The sequence below is a fragment of the Acipenser ruthenus genome, chromosome 43 (assembly GCF_902713425.1).
Source record: "Acipenser ruthenus chromosome 43, fAciRut3.2 maternal haplotype, whole genome shotgun sequence".
Lineage (NCBI taxonomy): Eukaryota > Metazoa > Chordata > Actinopteri > Acipenseriformes > Acipenseridae > Acipenser > Acipenser ruthenus.
In genome coordinates, this window is record NC_081231.1 from 7,217,797 (window position 1) to 7,241,949 (window position 24,153).

A 24,153-nucleotide genomic window follows, 5' to 3' on the forward strand; every position below is an offset into this window, starting at 1 on the left:
TTATTATTGCTGTGACATGACACAGCTGGCCGCTGATCTGCTGTGTTTTGTTTGTATACTACTTGTTAAACTGCAACTCGGTTAAATAAAAATAAAGGCCACCGCACACTAGACCGTCCTGATAAGATTCAAACATGTTTCAAACCCACCGACGAGCAGAATCCATCAGTATCGTGTCACGTCGGATTCAGCCGCACACAAAACCGACACGACGGAATAATGTGGGTGTCTTAGCGGGCCGGTCTAGTGTGTGGTGTCCTTAAGAGTCCTGTATCGCAAGTCAAACCCCAAAACAGTACCATTTTCATTTCAGAAATTTAAAATAGTTTCCCTTTAATTAGTACATTAAAATATTTCAGAATTGTGGCAAAGTGGTTTGCAGTGCTCCGGTGTACAGGTGATTCAAGGTGCTCCAGACAAAGGACAAACACAAAGTTCACAGGTCAGGTTCTTTAATTTCCTTGACGAGGTTTTAAATAATAAAGCTGGCTCTACCCAGTAATGGGTATTGCCAGCGCCAAAAACAAAGGGTTGCAGTCCCGAAATAATAACTCAAACACAAAACACGTAACACAGTCACAAACAACACGTCTCCAGACTGTGTGCTCTGGTGCAGGTGCAATGTGTGGTGCTCTGAGTGCTGGTGTTTTTGTGTGTTCAGGTCCGGGCTGGCTTCTCGCTGCAGCTCCCGGCTTCGTATCAGCCGTCTGGCAAAACAAACATAAGCGTTTTTATCAATGGAACCACACTTCATTCAAGGTTACCAAAGGAACCGATTATGACGTCACATCCCCTAAAGTACCCTCAGCCCCGCCCCCTCCGGTAGCTAGTTCAATCACGTTTCCTCCAATTCTTGAATGAACCTTCGCTCACCGTACTATGGCGATGACTCCAGGTACTGTAACGCCGCCCTCTTCCAGAATGGACGGCTTCCGACTGTCCCTGGAATGAACTGCCCAACCATTCAATACGAAGCCCGCAGTTCCTGTTGTACAGTGCCCTCACCGGTCGAGAGAGAGATTGTTGATTCGGATTCATTCGCTCTTCGTCACAAGAATATACATATATTGCTTTTGGGAATCAGTTTTTGTTTTTTTTAATTTATAGTTTCCTTACTGTTCTAAGTTTTCACCAGCATTCTCTTTTGTTCCAACTAGTATCTCTGTGTTGATTCTGGGATCTCCTTAAATTCTGTTAATTGGAACATATATATATATATATATATATATATATATATATATATATATATATATATATATATATATATATATATATATACATATATTATATGTATACAGTGCCTATAGAAAGTCTACACCCCCTTGAACTTAAACAAGGATTTTTTTCCACTTATCTACACACCATACTCCACACTGTTAAGGGGAAAAAGGTTTTTATTGAGAAAAAAATTAAATATTAAAAATACAAAACTGAAAGATCATAATTGGATAAATCTCCACCCCCCTGAGTTAATACTTGGTGGAAGCACCTTTGGCAGCAATTACAGCTGTGAGTCTGTTGGGATAGGTCTCTACCAACTTTGCACACCTAGATTAGGCAATATTTGACCATTCTTCTTTACGAAACTGTTCAAGCTCTGTCAAGTTCCTTGGGGAGCGTTGATGGACAGCAATCTTCAAGTCATACCACACATTTTCGATTGGATTTAGGTTGGGGCTCTGACTGGGCCACTCAAGGACATTTACCTTTTTATTCCTTAGCCATCCCAGTTTCAACTTTCTTGCAGAGGTCAGCAGGTTTTCCTCAAGTACTGCTCTGTACTTTGCCCCATTCATTTTCCCTTCTATTCTGACAAGTGCCCCAGTCCCTGCCAATGAGAAACATCCCCATAACATGATGCTGCCACCACCATGCTTCACAGTAGGGATGGTGTTCTTTGGGTGATGTGCTGAGTTGGGTTTGCGCCAAACATAACGCTTTGCATTTAGGCCAAAATGTTCCATTTTAGTTTCGTCAGACCACAAAACTTTTTGCCACTCTCCTGAGTGTTTTTTGCATACTTCAAAAGGGATTCAAGGTGGACTTTCTTGAGTAATGGCTTTCTTCTTGCCTTTCTACCATACAGGCCAGATTTGTGGAGTGCTTTGGACATTGTTGTCACATGCACACTTTGACCAGTCTTGGCCATAAAAGTCTTGTAAAGTTGCCATTGGCCTCTTGGTAGCCTCTCTGATCAGTCTCCTTCTTGCTTGGTCATCCAGTTTGGAGGGATGGCCTGATCTAGGCAGGGTCTTGGTGGTGTCATACACATTTCACTTCTTAATAATCATCTTGACTGTGTTCCAAGGGATAATCAAGACCTTTGAATTTTTTTTTATACCTATCCCCTGATCTGCGCCTTTCAACAACTTTGTCCCAGAGTTCTTTTGAAAGCGCCTTGGTGCTCATGGTTTTTGTTTTGAAATGCACTACCCAGCAGAGGGAACTTACAGGAACTGCTGAATTTATTCTGAAATCATGTTAATCACTACAATTTAACACAGGTGGAGGCCACTTAACTTGGTGTGTGATTTTGTGTGATGGCAGATCAAAAACATAAACATAAACATAAACATTTCCAATGTGTTTTTGTTTCAGATATAATATACACACACATATTTACCTCACATTCGTTTCTGGTATTTTCCCAGCTAAACTAGGGTTTCCTGTGTCCTACCCGAGTGCTGCGGGTCCCTCAGTCCAGCAGTCTTGAGCAGAGGGTGTTGAGGAGCTGTTTTATCTCACCCAGCTCAGTGGTGGCAGGGGGTGCTGGCTAAGCGAGGGCTCCAGCGTAGCTGAGCTGGTGCTGCGGCTGGTTGGTGCGCGGAGGGGCTCTGGGTCTGGCTGGTCCTGGCTGGACTGTGCTGCTTCAGGTTGCAATGACTCAGGCAGTGTTGGGCCGTGCTGTGCTCTGTGGATGAGGGGTGGGTTGGCCGTGGCTCCAGGGGTGTGTCTTGTGGCTCCAGGGGGTCTCCTCACTGGTTGTATACTGAGGCTCCAGGGGTTCCTCACTGGTTGTATGCTGCGCTTAGCTTTTTTCTTCTGGTATAGTTCAGTATATATTCCGATTTACTGATGTCATGTTTTCAACATTTTGTTTCATTAGAAAACAATATAAATTATATTTAAATTAGGATCTCATCTTAACAGTCACCCTCACGTATCTCTCTCTCTCTCTGTCTCTCTGTCTGATCACATCTCTAATCTCTCCCCTCCCTCTCCCATATCGCTCATCTCTCATCTCCCTCTCTCTCTCCCACACTCCTCTCCTCGCCCTCCTTCATCACCCCCTCTGTCTCCTATCCTCTTGCTCCTCTCCCTCCTTCATCATCCTCTCCTCTTTCTCCTCTCGCTCCATCATCCCCTCCTCTCCCCTCTCTCCTCCTCCCCTCCAACTTCCCCTCATCTTCCCTATCACTCATCTCCCCTCTCTCTCCCCCTCCTTCTGCCCAGTTCTGAATGCTGTCTAGATCAGTTTGAATGACCTTTGCAGCTGCAACATTATTTGCCACTCTGCCTATTTTTGTGACATCTGCAAATTTAACAAGTTTGCTTACTATACCAGAATCTATCATTAATGTAGATTAGGAATAGCAAAGGACCTAATACTGATCCCTGTGGTACACCACTGGTTACCTCGCTCCATTTTGAGGTTTCTCCTTTAATCATTAATTTCTGTTTTCTACATGTTAACCACTCCCTAATCCATGTGCATGCATTTCCTTGAATCCCTACTGTGTTCAGTATGAGGATTAATCTTTTATGTGGGACTTTGTCAAATGCTTTCTGGAAATCTAAATAAACCATATCATAGGCTTTGCAATTATCCATTGTCGATGTTGCATCCTCAAGAAAATCAAGCAGGTTAGTTAGACACAATCTCCCTTTCTTAAAACTATGCTGACTGTCTCCCAAGATACTGTTACCATGTAGGTCATTTTCCATTTTGGATCTTATTATAGTTTCCGTAAGTTTACATATAATAGAAGTCAGGCTTATTGGTCTGTAGCTATCTGGTTCGGTTTTGTCTCCCTTTTTGTGGATTCGTATTATGTTTGCAATTTTCCAGTCTGTCGGTACAACCCCTCTGTCAAGAGACTATTGCATGAGCTTGGTTAGCGGTTTGTAAATAACTTCTTTCATTTCTTTGAGTACTATTGGGAGGATCTCATCCGGCCCAGGGGATTTGTTTATTTTAAGAGCTCCTAGTCCCTTTAACACTCATACCCTCCCTCCTTCATACCTTCCTCAATACTACTACGACTACTACTATTAATACTACTACTATTACTACTACTACTACTACTACTACTAATAATAATAATAATAATAATGTCTCCTCTTTGCTCCACAGTTGATGTGACTCTGGACCCTGATACAGCACACCCCCGGCTCACCCTGTCTGCGGAGGGGAAACGAGTGAGACTGGGAGAGACACGGCAGCGTCTCCCTGACAATCCAGAGAGATTTGATTACAGGCGTTGTGTTGTGGGCAGGGAGGGCTTCACTTCGGGGAGACACTACTGGCAGGTGCAGGTGGTGGGGAATACGCTGTGGACATTAGGAGTAAGCAGAGAGTCTGCCCCGAGGAAGGGGGAGTTCAGTTTGTCCTCCCAGCAGGGCTACTGGACTGTGTGGTGGAGTGTAGGTGAGTTCATTGCTCTCACTGCCCCCCGGGTCCCCCTCCTCCGGAGCCTGAAGCCCCAGAAGCTGGGGGTGTATCTGGATTATGAGGAAGGGCAGCTCTCCTTTTACAATGTGGAGACCAGATCTCACATCTACACTTTCACTGACATGGAGTTCAATCCCAATGAGAAACTCTATCCACTCTTCTGTACTCTGGATAGTGAAACAGACCTTGTGCTGGAGTCCCCTGACCCTGACCCTGTCAGCGCTGCAGATTAAACACACATTGCTGTCTGAACCAGGAAACTATTCAAACAGCTCAGACAATCTCCTCTTCACTTTCACTGACACTCTCTCTGCACTCTTCTGGGATGATGATGTAGCACCTGGCCACCGGGACATTGTGGGGCAAGAGTCATGGAATACACAAAAAGTACAGCCTGACTTCACCACCGAGGGAATTCCACCCTCACAATTAAAACAAACGGTAGTTTAAAACACGTCTCTTAAGTAGGTTCTTTTATAGGGCGTGGAACTGGGATATAAATCAGAAGGAGCAAACAAACTATAACGATTAAAAAATAAACTCCAAATTTTATTTGGAGAAGACACAAACTCAGAGCATAGATATGCACAATAACAAACAATTACTACCATCAACAGTATATAACCGTGCAGACGTGACAGAAGTGTCAGAAAAACACATATAGCAGCAACAAAATTAACTGTGCAAAAGAACGCTAATAAATACTAATCATAACAAATAAATCAACAAATCAAATACACCAAACACATCTTTAAATCACGCAGATACAAACCAATAAAAACAAACATGCAAAGTGCAACACATTGCTATTATAATGAACTATTCCATTTGTTTAAACACACAAAACAAATAGGTTATCGTTGACAGTGCAGTTCATTCATCAAAGAATGATATTGTGAACTGGAGTTTAATCATTACAGGAAATTAATAAAAAACAGTCATAATAAGCAATACAGTACATTAAAAAAACAAATAAAACAACCAGGGGGATATCTAAAAGCTTAAAACACAAACTGCTACAATGAGAAGAAATCCTCTCTCTTCCACCCTCTTTCCCTGAGCCCCTCTTTATTTCTCTACACCCCCTTTCCTACTCTCCCTTCCTGCCTCCCTCTCCCTTTCCCCTCCACCTCGCTCCATCTCCAGATCCCTATCTTATCCTTCTCTCTCTCCTCTCCCCCTCTCACCTCTCCTTTTCTCTCCTCTGATGTTATCCTTACTACTCTCCTCTACCCCTCTCTCTTAACCCTAGCCCTAACCTCCCCTCTCCCCCTATGGCTCTCCTCTCTCTCCCTTCCCTCGGATATGTTAATCTACTCCCTTTCCTACTCTCCTTCTCTCCACCCTGCCCTCTCTACTCTCTATCACCCTCTCCTCCCTCTCCTTCTTTCCACCCTGCCCTCTCTACTCTCCCTCTCTCCTCCCTGTCCTCTCTATTCTCCCTCTCTCCTCTCTGCCCTCTCTACTCCCCTGTCCCTCTCTCCTCCCTGCACTCTCTCATTTTTATAATCTGATACTTTGTACTATGATATTTTGTAATAACTGTAAGACACCCTAGATAAGGTTGTCTGCTAAAAAAAATAATAGACTTTCTAGACAATAGATGAATGCATTATTTTCCATGTAATCAATATTTACACTGAAGCTGAGATGTTTCCTGAATATTATTCATTGCTAAACTTAGTGAACTGATTTCTGCTATTTTGATATGAGTCTTCTGTTCTATTTTCTATCTTTCTTGATAAAATGTATAAAAGATATAACGGTGTTGTGTGATTTACTGCTCAATTGTTTACCTCAGCAATCTTGAACTCGTAAAAAGAAAGACATTCATGACAACAGAGTGCTGATTAAATGAGACCATTACAGATATGAATGAATTGGATCCTTAAACTGGACATTTTAATTGTGATTCAGTAACAATAACAAGCCTGTTGGGTCCATGAACGGATTCTTCACAGAGACATGTGCTCTAGTCTAGCTGCTATAGTCAGCAATCAAACACTGTGCTCTAGTCTAGCTGCTATAGTCAATCATAAAACTGTGCTCTAGTCTAGCTGCTATTGTCAGCAATCAAACACTGTGCTGATTTCCATTACACGAGAGTTGATGTTAAAACTTCATGCTGATTTGAACACGGCTCTCGCCAAGATAAGCACCCACTAAGACGTAGCTTTACAGTAAACTAATGTGATCCATATGTGTCTCCATCCATTTACGTTTCCTTCCATATGATGATGTAGATATCCTTCTGTCTGGTGTCAATGGCTGAAGTGTAATGCTGGCTCCAGGGATCAGCTTATTTTGCCTCCCTGGCGCATCAGCACACACAATGGCTGCGATGCTGGCTCCGGGGATCAACCACAGTGCGGCCTCCCCAGCGCATCAGCATGACAACCGTCTGGACTGAGCTAAGTAGGGTACATCTCTGGGGTTTTCAAGTGGGCACCTTCCATCCTCAGTGTTTCGTCGACTAGCCCACGACACCTCAAGAGGGCTCGACAGTAATTCTGGCGTCCCAGCATCACCCCCCCCCTCCATCCCCCACTCAACTCAGCCCAGCTTACTTACCTGTACATCAGCGTTTCTTTCTTTCTATTGTGCTTGAGATCCCCAGCCAGAATCTTTCCGTCTCAACAACAGCCAGTTGCTGCTCCTCTCTGCTGCTTCAGATGAGTTCTTCACTGTGCGACGCAACTCTTGGCCACTGAATCCGACGTCTCTGAGAAACCGGGTTGTAGAGTGTGCCACAAATCCTCGACAACCCACTTCCACTGGGTAAACCCGGACTCTCCATCCTCGCTGTTCCGCTTCAGTGGCTAGTTGAGCATACCGCAGTTTCTTCCTCTCATACGCCTCATCTACAGCATCCTCCCATGGCACTGTTAACTCTACCAGGTGAACAAGGCGTGCTGATCCAGACCACAAGACAATATCTGGTCGAAGGTTAGTGGTGGCAATCTCAGGTGGAAAAATAAGCCGTTGACCAACATCTGCCAGCATATTCCAGGCTCTAGCAGCTTCCAGTTGTCCTGGGCGAGGATTGGTTTTAACACCTTTTCTTGGTGGTTGCTCTCCTGGGCGGAGGAATGTTGTCTTTTTTGTGTAATGTTTTGATGGAACAGGTGGCAACTTATTGGTCATGTTACGCTTGTCTTCCAATGCTAAGGCCAAACATCGCAGCACCTGGTCATGGCGCCAAGTAAACCGTCCTTGGCTAAGAGCCACTTTACATCCTGTCAAAATGTGCCTTAATGTTGCAGGTGATGAACACAAAGGACATGAGGGATCCTCTCCTACCCAGAGGTTGAGGTTCTGTGGTGATGGGAGAACATCATATGTGGACCTGATGAGGAAACTGATCCTGCTCTGTTCCATTGACCATAGGTCTTGCCAGCCAATCTTGCGTTGTTCCACACTCTCCCATCTCATCCATTCTCCCTGCTTGGCCTGGGAAATGGCCTTTATACACCTCATCCTCTCCTCCTGCTTTTGCACCTCGTTGACTACCAGCTTCCTCCTTTGAGCTGGGGCTGCCTTGTGCCATGTAGGAGGAGCTGAACTGAAACCAAGACCCCCTCTTCCATGCTGAACTTGCCCCATGATATCACCAATTCGAAGGGCAGCCTTTGTATCTTCCACAGCTTTCTTTGCCGCCCACTTTCTTCCAGTTTTCAACACAGGTGCTGCCTCCCTTACGCATTTGTCGCGTGACTCTACTAATGTCATTTCCAGTCTGACCTTGGCGCACTTAAACTCCTCAGTAGAGCAGAGACTGGTAGCTGCAGTATTCCTTTACCATAAAGTCCCACTCTGCTGAGGCAGCGTGGAACTCCCAACCATTTCCTGATGTATGAACTGATTAAAGCTTCCAGCTTCTCTACTGTTGTCAAAGAAACCTCGTACACAGTCATTGGCCACAGCAACCTCGGCAGTAGACCAAACTGAAAGCACCAGAGTTTTAGTTTACCTGGTAGAGTGCAGCTGCCTATGCTCTTCAACCCTTCCACTGCTTGTTGTCTAACTTCTCCCACACGAACTGTGTCCTTTAGATCCCCGTCGTACCATCTCCCAAGTAGTCCTGTAGTCTAGCTGCTATAGTCAGCAATCAAAAACTGCTCTAGTCTAGCTGCTATAGTCAGCAATCAAACACTGTGCTCTAGTCTAGCTGATATAGTCAGCAATCAAACACTGTGCTCTAGTGTAACACCTAGCCAATAAGGCAAGGGCAATAGCAACTAGAAACCCAGGGAAAGATAACCCAGGAAGACAAGTTATCTTTATGTATTACACACACAACACACACAGCTTTTGAAGAACCTTATTCCGGATTTGCTTTGAATGTCCCTTTGTCTTTATGATGTAGTTTTTTTTAGGAAATGTACTAACCAACAGTGGGACCCCCCAGAGACAGGTGTATTTACCCTGAAATCATGTGAAACACCTTAATTGCACACAGGTGGACTCCATTTAACTAATTATGTGACTTCCAAAGACAATTGGTTGCACCAGAGCTTATTTAGGTGTGTCATAGCAAAGGGGGTGAATACTTATGCAATCAATTATTTTCTGTTTTACATTTGTAATTAATTTGGAACAATTTATAGATTTAATTTTTCATTTCGACATTATGGACTTTTTTTGTGTTGATCAGTGGCAAAAAATACTTTTGAGAGCCACTGTATATTGAGTCTTGTCAATAGTAAATACACCTCCAAGCATAAATACAGATTTAAAATGTTATATATATATATATATATATATATATATATATATATATATATATATATATATATATATTGTGATAAATATGCAAGAGTAAGAAATAATGCAACATTGAAAGGTGAGGTTCTATAGTTGCATTACTACAGGGCAATTTATTACGAAGAGAATTTTGTGATACGTCTTTAAATTACCCCACAGAGTAGCTGCCGTAGGTCTCCACTTTCTGGGATGGCTAAAGGGGTTAATTAATAGCAGCTGGAAGGGGGAGGGTAGCATTATATAAGGTGGCGAATAGGGAGGTACGGGATCAAACAGCAACAGGGCAGTCTGTGCAGAAGAGAGTGTTTGAAAAAGAAAGCAACGTGACCAGGAGCGTGGGTTTCGTTTACAATAAAGCATCAGACCAGGAACAAACGGAATACTTTGGATGATATCAGCGAAACAAACTGTGGACACGGGAAGTCAACTACGGTGCAGCAAGGTAGCTGAAATAAACTTCTAAATATTCTAAACGGGAGTGTGGTTGGGAGTTTAGAAGCAAACCTGGGTTGTATGTTTTTACGCTGGGAGCCGTGAGTGAAGACAGCAGCCAAAGACTGTTTTATTCCTGTTGTAACACGAGCGTGGAGTGTGTTGATATTGTTTTTAAAAGCGTGTTAACTGAACTTGGAGTGTATGGTTCAGGAGATAAACCGCTTGTAAATAACGCTGGCACCGGAGACTGTATCACTTTATAACAAGTAACACTTTGCTCAAACCGTGCTTGTTTTAAAGACTGTGTACTATTCAAAAGGATCACCAGGACACGCGATGATGAGAAATCCCTGCAGCATATAGCTGTGTGTTGGAACCACGAGTAATGGACTGTTTGATAGAGAGTCAATGCAGTTAAGTTCAAGACTTTTATTTTTAGTTGTTGGCTGGAACAAGTACGTGGTGTTTGAGTTGGCTTTGTTGGAGGAAACGAGCCTTGTTTTCTTTATTTTGTTCTTTATAAACGCTGGGGTTACTTCATCCTCCTTGCCCGGGACTTACCTGCAGGGGGCACCCTTGTTCTTCGGTGGAACCTGGAAAGAGAAAGTTTGTGCACAACCCTGAGCACGGATAATACAATTGCAAAGACTAGAAAGGAAAACTTACCTGGGAGTCCTCCTGGTGACGAGTGGTGGAATTGCAGGCCAGGAGACTCACAAGTGACTGAACTCTTAACACCCCAGAGTGTGTGAGGCGGTGTTTTGTGTTTGAGTTGGGTGAGGGCTAGCCTTGCCCAACTGTTGAGACTAGAGTCCTGAAGCAGTAAAGACTAGGTTTTTATTTTCTGGCTTGTGTTTTGTTGTGTTTTTCACTGTAAATAAACCCTCACTTAGACTTCATTTCCTGCCTCTTGTCTGGTCTCTCATCAGGTTACCACCCCAAAACAGAGCCCCAAGCTCACTAATATTTATGTCTCTGCAGAGTTGAACAGTTCACAGCATTGACATATAAACCATGTACAGACGTGCTCAAATTTGTTGGTACCCTTACAGCTCATTGAAATAATGCTTCATTCCTCCTGAAAAGTGATTAAATTAAAAGCTATTTTATCATGTATACTTGCATGCCTTTGGTATGTCATAGAATAAAGCAAAGAAGCTGTGAAAAGAGATGAATTATTGCTTATTCTACAAAGATATTCTAAAATGGCCTGGTCACATTTGTTGGTACCCCTTAGAAAAGATAATAAATAATTGGATTATAGTGATATTTCAAACTAATTAGTTTCTTTAATTAGTATCACACATGTCTCCAATCTTGTAATCAGTCATTCAGCCTATTTAAATGGAGAAAAGTAGTCACTGTGCTGTTTGGTATCATTGTGTGCACCACACTGAACATGGACCAGAGAAAGCAAAGGAGAGAGTTGTCTAAGGAGATCAGATAGAAAATAATAGACAAGCATGGTAAAGGTAAAGGCTACAAGACCATCTCCAAGCAGCTTGATGTTCCTGTGACAACAGTTGCAAATATTATTAAGAAGTTTAAGGTCCATGGAACTGTAGCCAACCTCCCTGGGCGCGGCCGCAAGAGGAAAAATCGACCCCAGATTGAACAGAAGGATAGTGCGAATGGTAGAAAAAGAACCAAGGATAACTGCCAAAGAGATACAAGCTGAACTCCAAGGTGAAGGTACGTCAGTTTCTGATCGCACCATCCGTCGCTTTTTGAGCGAAAGTAGGCTCCATGGAAGAAGACCCAGGAGGACTCCACATTTGACAGAAAAACATAAAAAAGCCAGACTGGAATTTGCTAAAATGCATATTGACAAGCCACAATCCTTCTGGGAGAATGTCCTTTGGACAGATGAGTCAAAACTGGAGCTTTTTGGCAAGTCACATCAGCTCTATGTTCATAGACGAAAAAATGAAGCTTTCAAAGAAAAGAACACCATACCTACAGTGAAACATGGAGGAGGCTCGGTTATGTTTTGGGGCTGCTTTGCTGCGCCTGGCACAGGGTGTCTTGAATCTGTGCAGGGCACAATGAAATCTCAAGACAATCAAGGCATTCTGGAGCGAAACGTACTGCCCAGTGTCAGAAAGCTCTGTCTCAGTCGCAGGTCATGGGTCCTCCAACAGGATAATGACCCAAAACACACAGCTAAAAGCACCCAAGAATGGATAAGAACAAAACATTGGACTATTATGAAGTGGCCTTCTATGAGTCTTGATCTGAATCCTATCGAACATCTATGGAAAGAGCTGAAACTTGCAGTCTGGAGAAGGCACCCATCAAACCTGAGACAGCTGGAGCAGTTTGCTCAGGAAGAGTAGGCCAAACTACCTGTTAACAGGTGCAGAAGTCTCACTGAGAGCTACAGAAAACGTTTGATTGCAGCGATTGCCTCTAAAGGTTGTGCAACAAAATATTAGGTTAGCGGTCCCATCATTTTTGTCCATGCCATTTTCATTTGTTTTCTTATTTACAATATTATGTTGAATAAAAAATCAAAAGCAAAGTCTGACTTCTATTAAATATGGAATAAACAATGGTGGATGCCAATTACTTTTATCAGTTTCAAGTTATTTCAGAGAAAATTGTGCATTCTTCGTTTTTTGTGGAGGGGTACCAACAAATTTGAGCACGTCTGTATTCTAATACCCATCATGCCAGTAAGAACTGGCAGAAAAGTCGTTTGTGTCTTTTGCCATTTTCCCACAGCAGACTGTATTAATAACAGTATTTCTCCAGAAAATGTGTATTCAACTGCATATTTCACAATTACAGATGTGTTTAAAGAGGTGTCATCAAAGCACAGTAAATAAAGCATAGACATTATTGTAGTGGCCTCTAGTGTCAGTGAGAGTAATTGCAGGCACTCATCCCAGTCACCCTGATCTTCTTTTTAGTAGGACTCTTGTTGATGCCGCCATGCCGCGTTCATTTCACAAACAAAGGGCCGGCCACACCCGTGCGTCGCAAACAACTAAACTTGAATCTAAACTAAATGGAACTCAGATTGTGCTGCGCTTTGTATTATAATAGGATCCAGTCTTACACAATGACAATTTTTTTCTTTGGTATCATCGTGCATTAATTTCTGATACATATTATTCTTTTAAAATGAACTCTTAAAGGGAAGCTCTGCACCTGCTGTGGAATGCAACTCTGTCACATGACACGTTTGCATTCCGCAGCAAAGCAGCTGTGTGAGCATGGACACCTGTCCCTGCAGAGCAGAGCAGCAAGTGTGAAATGAGAATAAATAGTTCTGTACTGCGATATTAAAAAGTTTAATTTCACTCTTAATTATATAAATTTGTAGAGGGGGAAACTGGTTTCCATCTTCTTTACGTGGAATGGTTAAAAGTACTGCATTCTAGCTCTAAATTTGCTGACGTTTTGCAATACCCAGGAGCTGTGCACGAGCTGTTACCAGAGGGGAAGATGAACCAGCACCTTGGAAAAACAACAGGAATTCTGTACAGCATCACACAACACAAATCATGACAAACAAACAATTCATCATTTATTGTACATTAGATCATTAAAAAAAATAAAAAGCATGATTAGTTGTAACTTACACTGTTATTTTCACTACCTAAAAGTTTCCCAGCCCCTCCTCTATATCCTCTGAATGCAGAGTCTGCCCGGGTGCTGCGTCACAACATGATGAAGAATCCAGCACTGAGAACAACTCAGAGGCACAGCGCTGCTATTCAATGAGAACCACTCAGAGAGGCACAGCGCTACTATTCAATGAGAACCACTGAGAGAGGCACAGCGCTGCTATTCAATGAGAACCACTCAGAGAGGCACAGCGCTGCTATTCAATGAGAACCACTCAGAGAGGCACAGCGCTACTATTCAATGAGAACCACTCAGAGAGGCACAGCGCTACTATTCAATGAGAACCGCTCAGAGAGGCACAGCGCTGCTATTCAATGAGAACCGCTCCAGAGGCACAGCGCTGCTATTCAATGAGAACCACTCAGAGAGGCACAGCGCTGCTATTCAATGAGAACCACTCAGAGAGGCGCAGCGCTACTATTCAATTTGATGCAACAAGCTTAAAAAAAAAATACATTTTGCTCATTTGAGTACAATTTAGACGTAGGTGTTGTTTTTAGCATTGCTTAGTATGTTGTTGTATAAATTATTAAGAAATCGTTAAATCAGGACACACAAGGTTTAAAATATACAGTCAAGTCTCATTAGAACTCAGATTACACAATTTGACTTTCTGTACACATGCCTGCTACACGGGGCAGTTTAGAAAAGCAGACACAAACAAGACAATCCACATTGCAAAGCGACACGTCACGCAATACTCACTCACTCATGTCATAAGACAGTCATGCAACACTATCATTTCCATTAGTTTTAGAAACGTGATGAATTTACAAGACAAATCCTCCAGGCGGTTGCCCAGTAAGGACAGTAAGTCTTGTCTCTGGGGTGCTTCATCCAGGGTCGGGATACTCAATTTATTTATTTTCAAGTTAATTAAGTTTAAATGTTAAATCCTGAAACTCATTTCCACACTGAGTTATTGATTTCTCCTGACTCGTCCATCAGATGAGGTGTGGAATAGTTTCCTTTCTGCATTTTCCCGCTCCCAGGCACTGACTGCATTGGCAGCCTGAGTTAAACTGACAGCAGAGAAGCCTCTTGTGACGTGTCCGCATCACCACCCACTATCTGACACAGAGTGCAAGAGAGTTTTAAATGCATGCTCAAGAGTGATCTACAAAACAGTTATTACACAGGGATTCGTAATGCAAGGTTAATATTATTTTCCCCTCATGAGTGAAAAGTCCCATTGAACATGGTTTTTAAAGTTCCTCTCTTCTGTGAATTCGCTGGTGTTTTTGAAGGACTTGTTTCACACTGAAACTCTTCCCACAGTCAGAGCAGCGATACGGTTTTTCTCCTGTGTGAGTTCGCTGGTGTGAAACAAGGCTGTCTGCCCGACTGAAACTCTTCCCACAGTCAGAGCAGCGATACGGTTTCTCTCCTGTGTGAGTTCGCTGGTGTGAAACAAGGCTGCCTGACCGACTGAAACTCTTCCCACAGTCAGAGCAGCAATATGGTTTCTCTCCTGTGTGAGTCCACTGGTGGTTTTGAAGGCCTTGTTTAAAACGGAAACTCTTCCCACAGTCAGAGCAGCAATACGGTTTTTCTCCTGTGTGAGTTCGCTGGTGTGAAACAAGGTTGTCTGCCCGACTGAAACTCTTCCCACAGTCAGAGCAGCAATATGGTTTCTCTCCTGTGTGAGTCCGCTGGTGGTTTTGAAGGCCTTGTTTAAAACGGAAACTCTTCCCACAGTCAGAGCAGCAATACGGTTTCTCTTCTGTGTGAGTTCGCTGGTGGTTGTGAAGGCCTTTTTTCACACTGAAACTCTTCCCACAGTCAGAGCAGTGATACGGTTTTTCTCCTGTGTGAGTTCGCTGGTGTGAAACAAGGCTGTCTGCCCAACTGAAACTCTTCCCACAGTCAGAGCAGCGATACGGTTTCTCTCCTGTGTGAGTCCACTGGTGGTTTTGAAGGCCTTGTTTCACACTGAAACTCTTCCCACAGTCAGAGCAGCAATACGGTTTCTCTCCTGTATGAGTTCGCTGGTGTGCTTTCAGGTTTCCTGAGCAACTAAAACTCTTCCCACAGTCAGAGCAGCGATACGGTTTCTCTCTTGTATGAGTTTGCTGGTGTGAAACAAGGTATCCTGACTGACTGAAACTCTTCCCAAAGTCATAGCAGTGATACGGTTTTTCGCCTGTGTGAGTTCGCTGGGTTTTGTTTAAATGCCCCAACAGCGTGAAACCTTTCCCACAGTCAGGATATTCTCCACCGCCTGCCCTCACTTTAGCTACTGGACTGGAACCTGGAAAATATGAACAGGAAAGACAGTGAGAGGGACTGCTTGTAGGCTTAAGGTTGGTTCATACTTCAGACTGACAATTTCTGGTTGGAGTCGAGGGTCTCCGACCCTGTGCGACAGGTTGAATAATGCCATCCACACTCCTGTGACAGGTGTATGAACCAAACCTTAGGGCATGTGCAGGTCTGATTAACACACAGGCAAACTAGGCATGTGCCTCGGACCCAAACTCAAGGGGGGGCCCAAAACGGTTATGTGGGTTTTTTGTTTTTTTTTAAATATACAGATCTGCGCCTAACCTGGAAAGAACTTCACTCCCTGACATTCGAACTGAGGCATGTATCTCAAAATCAAATTGTTCTGACTGGTGTTATGCAGATTTCTGTACCCCATAGAATTCTGCATCCCCTGTGCAGATGTAGTTTCTCAGACTGCTGGACGCGCACACATGATATTTCTGTACCCGAGCCCAGGTGTTTTCTCAAGCACTCCTGCAGCTTCAACACATATTGTGAACAAGACAAAACTAGTGATGTGGCAAAATAAAAACTGCACATTTAACTCCACTGATTTTCTAGATATACAGGACATTCAGCCTCTTGTGTTGCTCATCCATGACCCTTGATTTAAAGTAACCTTAGAAAAGATTTTCTTCTTTTAAAACACGTTTTCATTTTTTTTCACATGTACTGTCCAGAATCATCAAGTGTTCATATCCAGCGATCTTTGAAAGAAAATGCAGCTGTGTCAGGATGGAATCATCAAGGGTACACAATTCTACAGGGTATAGAAAGCTACCATAGGAAACACCTGAATATACTTGTATGTCAAAACATTGACGATTCTCTGCTCTGGAGAAAAGGGCATTTTCTTTAATGAAGCGAGTCAAACCCAATGAGACATTATTGACGATTTTGCGTGCAGTAATCTAATGTATTTGACTCACAACAATGTACAGGTAGGTTTGTTTTTATCTATTTATTTTCATTGGCTATTGTGGAGCTACCATTAGTGAAAACAAGTCTGAGCACCCTTCTATATATTACCTTTTTCAACTTCATATGGTGTTCCTTGTTTGTTTGAACTGTTGCCTTTTTATTCAGTAAATCAGGAAAGTCATTGTTACCCTCCCCATGTGTTGCTACAACTGTTTAAATAATATATTTCTCTATTCATTGTTCACATCCTGACAACTTTACACTCATAACTATAAAGTTTGCTTCAAAGCTCTTTACAAAATGTCCACTCTAGTACACTGATTATTGCCCACGTTGTCAAACAGGTAACACAGCAATAATGATCATTGATGTGGTACGAAACAGAAAAGAGTACTTGGGTCTTTTTGTATCTCTCTTCCTGCAGTGATTTAGAGTGCATATCTAAAACCCCAGTGCACTAGAGCAGACATTTCAAAAAGAGCTTTGCAACAGACTTTAAAGTTATGTGTAAAAAGGTGGCAGGATGTGAACAATGTAAAGAAATGACAGGTACGTTATTTAAATAGTTGTAGTAACTCATGGGGGCGGGTAATGCTAGATTTTTCAGAACCCCGCTACTTACTCTTTAAAGCCTTTACTTTATGTGTAAAAGCAAAGTCAGTAAAGACAGACGCTGGTGAAACCGAGCCCTGGGATCAAAATCTGCCTTCAAAGTTCTCTTGTAATGTTTCGGGTCTATTTCCTCTAACACACCCTACAATTATATATTTAACAATAGCGTCACATTTAGGGGTGTTAAACATTTAGAGTTTAAATGTCAGTAAAGGGTCAAGTGTTTAATTTTGCTTAATTGTTTAAACTTTGTCAAAAATGGCCAAATATTAACAACAAGAGCGTATCTGCAAATACAGCTACTCAGTTTTCTTTCGTTGTCTTCACCAGATGCATCTGAAGGCTTGGCACTTAAATCAGCCAAGCCTTCATTTTCATTACAAGCAGGACGTGCAAACGAGATCGCGACATGTTAATAAGAGACTCCTCTTTATTAAAGCTAGAATGAACAGTACAGTATTTTATGCTGGACACAATCTATTACAGTCGTTCTGCATGTCTGGATTTACATTAAGAGGAGTCACTTCTGCATTTAAATGAAAACCCCATTTAGTTGTTTCACATGAACGTGTTTCTCAGTGTGATTGAGATACACGAATGGATGAACAGGATCAACTGCATTCTTTAAAGAGAGTAGAAAAGCAGAGGTACAACACAGACAACCAGAAGCCCTATTTATAACATACATGCAGTAATTCAGAGAAAGCTATTTATGTAAAAATGAGTAATAACACTATCTCAATGTTTTTTATTTTAATGTTTAAACTATATATTTTCAAAAGTTTAAACTTTTGTTAAATGTAATGGAATCTAGCACCCATAATGACATCACACGTACAATAAATATCCCTCTATTTAGACACTGAACATTTATAATGTTATATACAGTACTTTAGCTCTTCTCCCCTTGGTATAATCGGGTAGGAGTGCTCGTGTGAAAGGGGCTTATATCTGTATCTTAAGATCACCAGTAGCGAGTCCTATCCTGAACTGGTGTGAGTGGTACAGGAAAAACAAATAGCTAGTAATGTAACCCACGTGCTCCCTCCCTCTCAACCACACTGTGGATATCATGCAATCTAGAATGACAATGTCACAGCTACTGGGAGTCACTCACCTGCTAGACTGAATGTGAATGTGAAGCGCCTGTCTCCCTGTCCAACTCCTTGCATGCTGTTGAGAGAGCCTTCCTCTCCAGTGCCTTGCTCTCTCACGCAGATTCTCTCCAGCACCACACTACACTCCCGCAGGCGTACAGGCTCCAGCTCAGGGATGTTTGGTTTGAAGTCCTCGGATTCTTCCTTCCCTGGTTCCATGTGCTCAAACTCTACTTCAGGGGGCTCCCGTTTAATACGGACAGTTTCCAGCACCTCTTCTTGTTTCACAGGAAGGGGTTCTTCTGTCTGGGGGATCTCCAATTCATTGTGCTCAGCTTTAATCTCAGAGACCTCTGGCTGGCTGCTGTCACATTGCATCTCACAGAGCTCCTGTTTCATGGGGAGGGAAGCCAGCCCAAAGAACTCCACTCTAAAGGGGAGAGGTTCAAGTTCAGGGAACTCCTCTTTAATCTGGACAGATTCCATCTTCACACTGTCCATGACAGCACACGGGATTCTGTTTATAAGTTACTGAAAAAAAGAAGACATTTATTTATTTATTTACAGTACTACTAAGGCCAATGAAGGGACCGACAGAATCTGTCCTTAACAGCAGGGCTGGCTTTACTATAGACACAGAATTAATTGTAATAAGTTTATAATAACGAAGGACTTGATCTGTCTAATCTCAAGAATGATGGATGAAAGTTGGCAAAAGTTACAATATTTCTCTTTTCATTAATTATGTTGAGTATTTTAGAATGCGTTCTCCTAAAACAACCGATCAGTAAGGAGTCCTTTTGTCCTCGGGCCTTAAATGTAGATTTGTTACAAAAAATGATCTGTGATACAATGTTCCACAAACTTTATCAAACTGTGTATATTCTTTTACTGACTTACACAAACATTGCAAACACTGGTGTATTATTGATTTCTTAGCAGACACCCTTATCCAGGGCGACTTACAATTGTTACAAGATATCACATTATTTTTACATACAATTACCCATTTATACAGTTGGGTTTTTACTGGAGCAATCTAGGTAAAGTACCTTGCTCAAGGGTACAGCAGCAATGTCCTCCACCGGGGATTGAACCCACGACCCTCCGGTCTAGAGTCCAGAGCCCTAACCACTACTCCACACTGCTGGGACCACAATGAGTGTTACACTCACAGGAAACCAACAATTTTCAGAGCTTCAGCTCAATCTCAGAATGAGGAGGATGAAGAACGACAACTTGAAATATAACACAGTCTGGAGAATTTTCAGCTGGCTGACTTCATCTTTCAAAATCCTGTTTGTCTCAACTAATCGTGTAGCGCTGACAGTTAACACAACACGCTTGTAAGCTGAAGGTTGTAGGTTCAAAAAGATTTTTTTAGAGGCAAACGTTCCATTTTAGAACAGAAATAAATCATTTCGTTTGCTAGGGCGGCAAACATCGTTGCGCGGCCCTCCACTCAACTGAACCGCAGTTAAACGCTACAGGAGTTCCCGTATTTGAAAGAGATAAGAGCACCAATTCATTACAAATTCAGACAACCAGGTATTATTGTAAAGCAATAGTATATGCAAGACACTAGACGTACAGCTGTTTATATTAAATAGATATTTTCATAACCAGTTTCATACACACATGATTAAAACACCGTCATTATTAACTATGTGTAACACTCCCCCCTCTCCTATACTGAATGGTTCGGTCGAGAATCAGCTCGTCTCACTGCCCTATTGTAGCCGCTTAAGAAATAAAACACTAATTAAACAGAAGGGTCGTGCAGGACATGCAAAGGATCAGCAGCATATTTCAGGAAAGCAAACGCAACCTACAGAGCAGAGCATCTCCGTGTGTGTCCATCAAACTGAATCAACCCACAGCAAAGCACAGGAAGAGGGGCTGTGCATAAGAATGAACACCGAGCGCTCACTGTATTGCAGAAGAGCTTCCTTTCAAAGAGTCGCCAGTGCTGGAGCTACACAAACTGAACGGAGTGAACGCCACGCATGCAAACGACAATGTGATGAAATGGAGTGAACGCCACGCATGCAAACGACAATGTGATGAAATGGAGTGAACGCCACGCATGCAAACGACAATGTGATGAAATGGAGTGAACGCCACGCATGCGAACGACAATGTGATGAAATGGAGTGAACGCCACGCATGCGAACGACAATGTGATGAAATGGAGTGAACGCCACGCATGCGAACGACAATGTGATGAAATGGAGTGAACGCCACGCATGCGAACGACAATGTGATGAAATGGAGTGAACGCCACGCATGCAAACGACAATGTGATGAAATGGAGTGAACGCCACGCATGCAAACGACAATGTGATGAAATGGAGTGAACGCCACGCATGCAAACGACAATGTGATGAAATGGAGTGAACGCCACGCATGCAAACGACAATGTGATGAAATGGAGTGAACGCCACGCATGCGAACGACAATGTGATGAAATGGAGTGAACGCCACGCATGCGAACGACAATGTGATGAAATGGAGTGAACGCCACGCATGCGAACGACAATGTGATGAAATGGAGTGAACGCCACGCATGCAAACGACAATGTGATGAAATGGAGTGAACGCCACGCATGCAAACGACAATGTGATGAAATGGAGTGAACGCCACGCATGCGAACGACAATGTGATGAAATGGAGTGAACGCCACGCATGCGAACGACAATGTGATGAAATGGAGTGAACGCCACGCATGCAAACGACAATGCGCTGAAATGGTCGGCACCACTGCTGCACAAACGCAAAAGGTCCTCAAAACGCAACTCCTCCAGAGTAATGATGTGTCATTCATGGCGGATGGGCAGCAGTGTGGAGTAGTGGTCAGGGCTCTGGACTCTTGACCGGAGGGTCGTGGGTTCAATCCCAGGTGGGGATAAGGGCGTCTGCTAAGAAATAAATACATAAAAATAAAATGGAACGCTGCAAACAATTAAAGAGGTAGAAGCCCGATTCGATTCTGTTACCGGTTCAGAATCGATACTGTTTGTCTCTGCGGCTGGATTGGGAGAACTTCTTAAAAACTAAAACTAGCGGATATTTCACGCGGACATGCTTTAAATGAGTATTGATGCATGTGCGCAAAACAGTTTATGAATACGCTCAATGTTTTTATTAGCATGACGCCTAAAAGTCTGCAATAACAAAAGACATACGTTTGTACGCAGTTATTTAAAAGTGACCATAAGTGCAAAAGTGCAGGCTCCAGATATAAAAAGCTTACTGGAGCACTGCTAACTTTGAAATCGGTAGAATTATTCTGTTAAGTGAGCCCGAATCAGAATTAGAACAGCTAATTGACAAACGTTACATGCCATGAAGATCTAGCGAAATCTATTTCATATTTACTGTGAAGTATAATAATAGAGAGAGACGCTTACTTCAGGTATTGTCAGTGGGATCTGCAGCACGGCTCTAGTCACTCGCTCTGACCGTCTCGGTTCTTCTCTCCAGGGTAAACAGGCAGCTCAAACTAACAGCGACAGGTAATCTGTGTGACTAGACTAGTCCTCACTGCAGATTTAACCCCCTCTCTCGCAGTTCAGGTACAAGACCACGCCCCCAACACGTCAGCCCCTCCCCGGGTGTCCGCTGTCCGGTGTTAGCCTCTCTTTGTTCTCTTCCACAGGGAGTCGTTAGCGCTTTCCTCTGATGGGTGAGCTGCAGTGAATGCGTCCTTTCTTCTCTTCAGGTGAGAGCCGTCACCAGCCACTCCAAATCTGGAGTGGTGTTACAATGTGTTAGGTTAGTTCAAGGAGAACAGTGCTTTTTTTTATTTTTTTAATATTTATATATAACTCATATATTATTTGCTTCGGTTCACTTTCACAGATGTATACTGCACTATGAGATTGCAGGAATACAGATTAAGATACTGTGAAAGAAGCCGTTCAAGGGGAGGGGGCAATTTCACCCCCCAGGTGATCATGGAAGTGCAACATTATTATTATTATTATTATTATTATTATTATTATTATTATTATTATTATTATTATTTATTTCTTAGCAGAAGCCCTTATCCAGGGCGACTTACAATTGTTACAAGATATCACATTATTTTTTACATACAATTACCCATTTATACAGTTGGGTTTTTACTGGAGCAATCTAGGTAAAGTACCTTGCTCAAGGGTACAGCAGCAGTGTCCCCCACCTGGGATTGAACCCACGACTCTCCGGTCAAGAGCCCTAACCACTACTCCACACTGCTGCCCATTTCACTATCTGAAAGCAAGGCTTGTAAACCCGGATTGTAACCTCGTGTAGTACCAGATATCCTGTAGCAAAATAAAAAATGTGTTTCTTTCACTTAACAATATTAAAAACCCTGTGTGACGCTCCACAGCACGAGTTTGGAATTGAGGTCTCCCTCAGTGTTTTAAATGATACCAGCAGAATAAAACTAGTGAAGGAAACAAAGATACACTTCATTGAAAGTATATTTAAACATGATTTCAAACATATTAAGGAGAAACCAGTTCAAACACAAATGTGGCTTTTTGTTAAAGATTCTGAATTTGATATTTGAATCAGTTCATAAAAGTGACCAGTAGATGGCAGAATTTTTACTTTTATTTTTTTCAATGCAGTCCAGCAATCCAGTTTATTCTTGCACATTAATTACGCCCCTCTTGTCCCGCCGGCGGAACACGGAACTGCACGTAAATATTATATTTCATAACTCATTTTTAATATTATTACAAAAGCAAAAGAGAAAAAAGCTGACTCGATATCAAAATCGTTGTTTTCCTACCGTCAAACAGCGAAGGAATTTTTCGAATCCGTCATTTCACCGCTGAGATATCCCATTCGCAATGTGTCTAGTACCCCCATGCATTCAAAACAAAAGCAATCGACTAGCTTGCGTTTTGCTGCTGTGGTCTTACAACCTTCATGACGATGAAATCTCCCTGATCACGTTGTAGGGGAGGTCACAAGCTTTCCATTCATGCCTTTACTCACTGTGTTTGTAACCCAATACATCACAGAGTAATTGATGTGCAAACAAACACGCCCACCTCTTGAATGAGATAAGGGAAAAAAAAAAAAAAAGAAAAAAAAAAACCTTTCAAAGGCAAATGCTTGTGGCAATGGCTAGCCTGTGAGGTGCCAGAAGATAACATCCCTTTTAGAACTTAGTATATCAATTGACATAAAGATTTACACAATGTTTATTTTTGGAGAGGTTTGGGGACCCTTGGGCTTAGCTTTGTAAAAACTCCTGTAGAATTTGATCCCTTTGTTCAAACAGTTCCAAATTTTTACCCAGTATATTAGACATGTTGGTGAAGCACTGGAAAAAAATCTGTCTCTTTTCATATGCTACAAGTTGAAAAAATGACTATAGAACATAAAAAATGAAAAGCGTTTGTTGTTTTTTTATGTGTTTTTTCTGGATATCTCCTTCCAGTGTGGTACTGAGTAAGACTTTTATCACACCTGAGGTTTTAGTCTTGATGCCCAAAGGGTTACCTTGAATTCAAGCCCTGAACCATGCCTGTGCTGTCTATACTTTGGAAGATATTGTGATTTATTTAAGGGCACAGCCTCCCAGGCGGAAATTGTCTGTGAGGGGCTGGGGTTTTGAGAGGTTAATAACACCGCTATTAGATTTCTGTGGTGTAATTATGTTTCCTTTTCCAATATGGTCCTTGTTAGTGTAAGTGACATTTCCTTGTTCATTTGTATCAGTCTGAACCCCTTCTATACATTTCAGCTTCAGC

At 42.5% G+C, this 24,153-nt stretch overlaps 2 protein-coding genes across 5 annotated transcripts in view; one reads left to right on the forward strand and one right to left on the reverse strand.

Moving 5' to 3' along the window:
* The window catches only part of LOC117404839 (butyrophilin subfamily 2 member A2-like), a 36,924-nt gene extending 30,381 nt beyond the window's left edge, over window positions 1-6,543 (forward strand). For 2 of the 3 annotated variants that reach the window (XM_059011831.1, XM_059011832.1), the window contains exon 11: window positions 4,355-6,543. In XM_059011831.1, the coding sequence (XP_058867814.1) occupies window positions 4,355-4,905 (551 nt within the window). In that variant the 3' untranslated portion in view covers window positions 4,906-6,543. The remainder of the gene's footprint in view (window positions 1-4,354) is intronic. The other variant, XR_009311490.1, reaches the window with a different exon arrangement.
* Window positions 1-24,153, reverse strand: part of LOC131709363 (zinc finger protein ZFP2-like) — a 319,568-nt gene that overhangs the window by 269,642 nt on the left and 25,773 nt on the right. The window contains exons 1-2 of one of the 2 annotated variants that reach the window (XM_059011839.1): window positions 21,811-22,149; window positions 18,420-18,930 (exon numbers count right to left, since the gene is read on the reverse strand). In XM_059011839.1, coding sequence (XP_058867822.1) covers window positions 18,420-18,900 — 481 coding nt within the window. In that variant the 5' untranslated portion in view covers window positions 18,901-18,930; window positions 21,811-22,149. Of the gene's footprint in view, window positions 1-18,419; window positions 18,931-21,810; window positions 22,150-24,153 lie in introns of those variants that run through there. The other variant, XM_059011840.1, reaches the window with a different exon arrangement.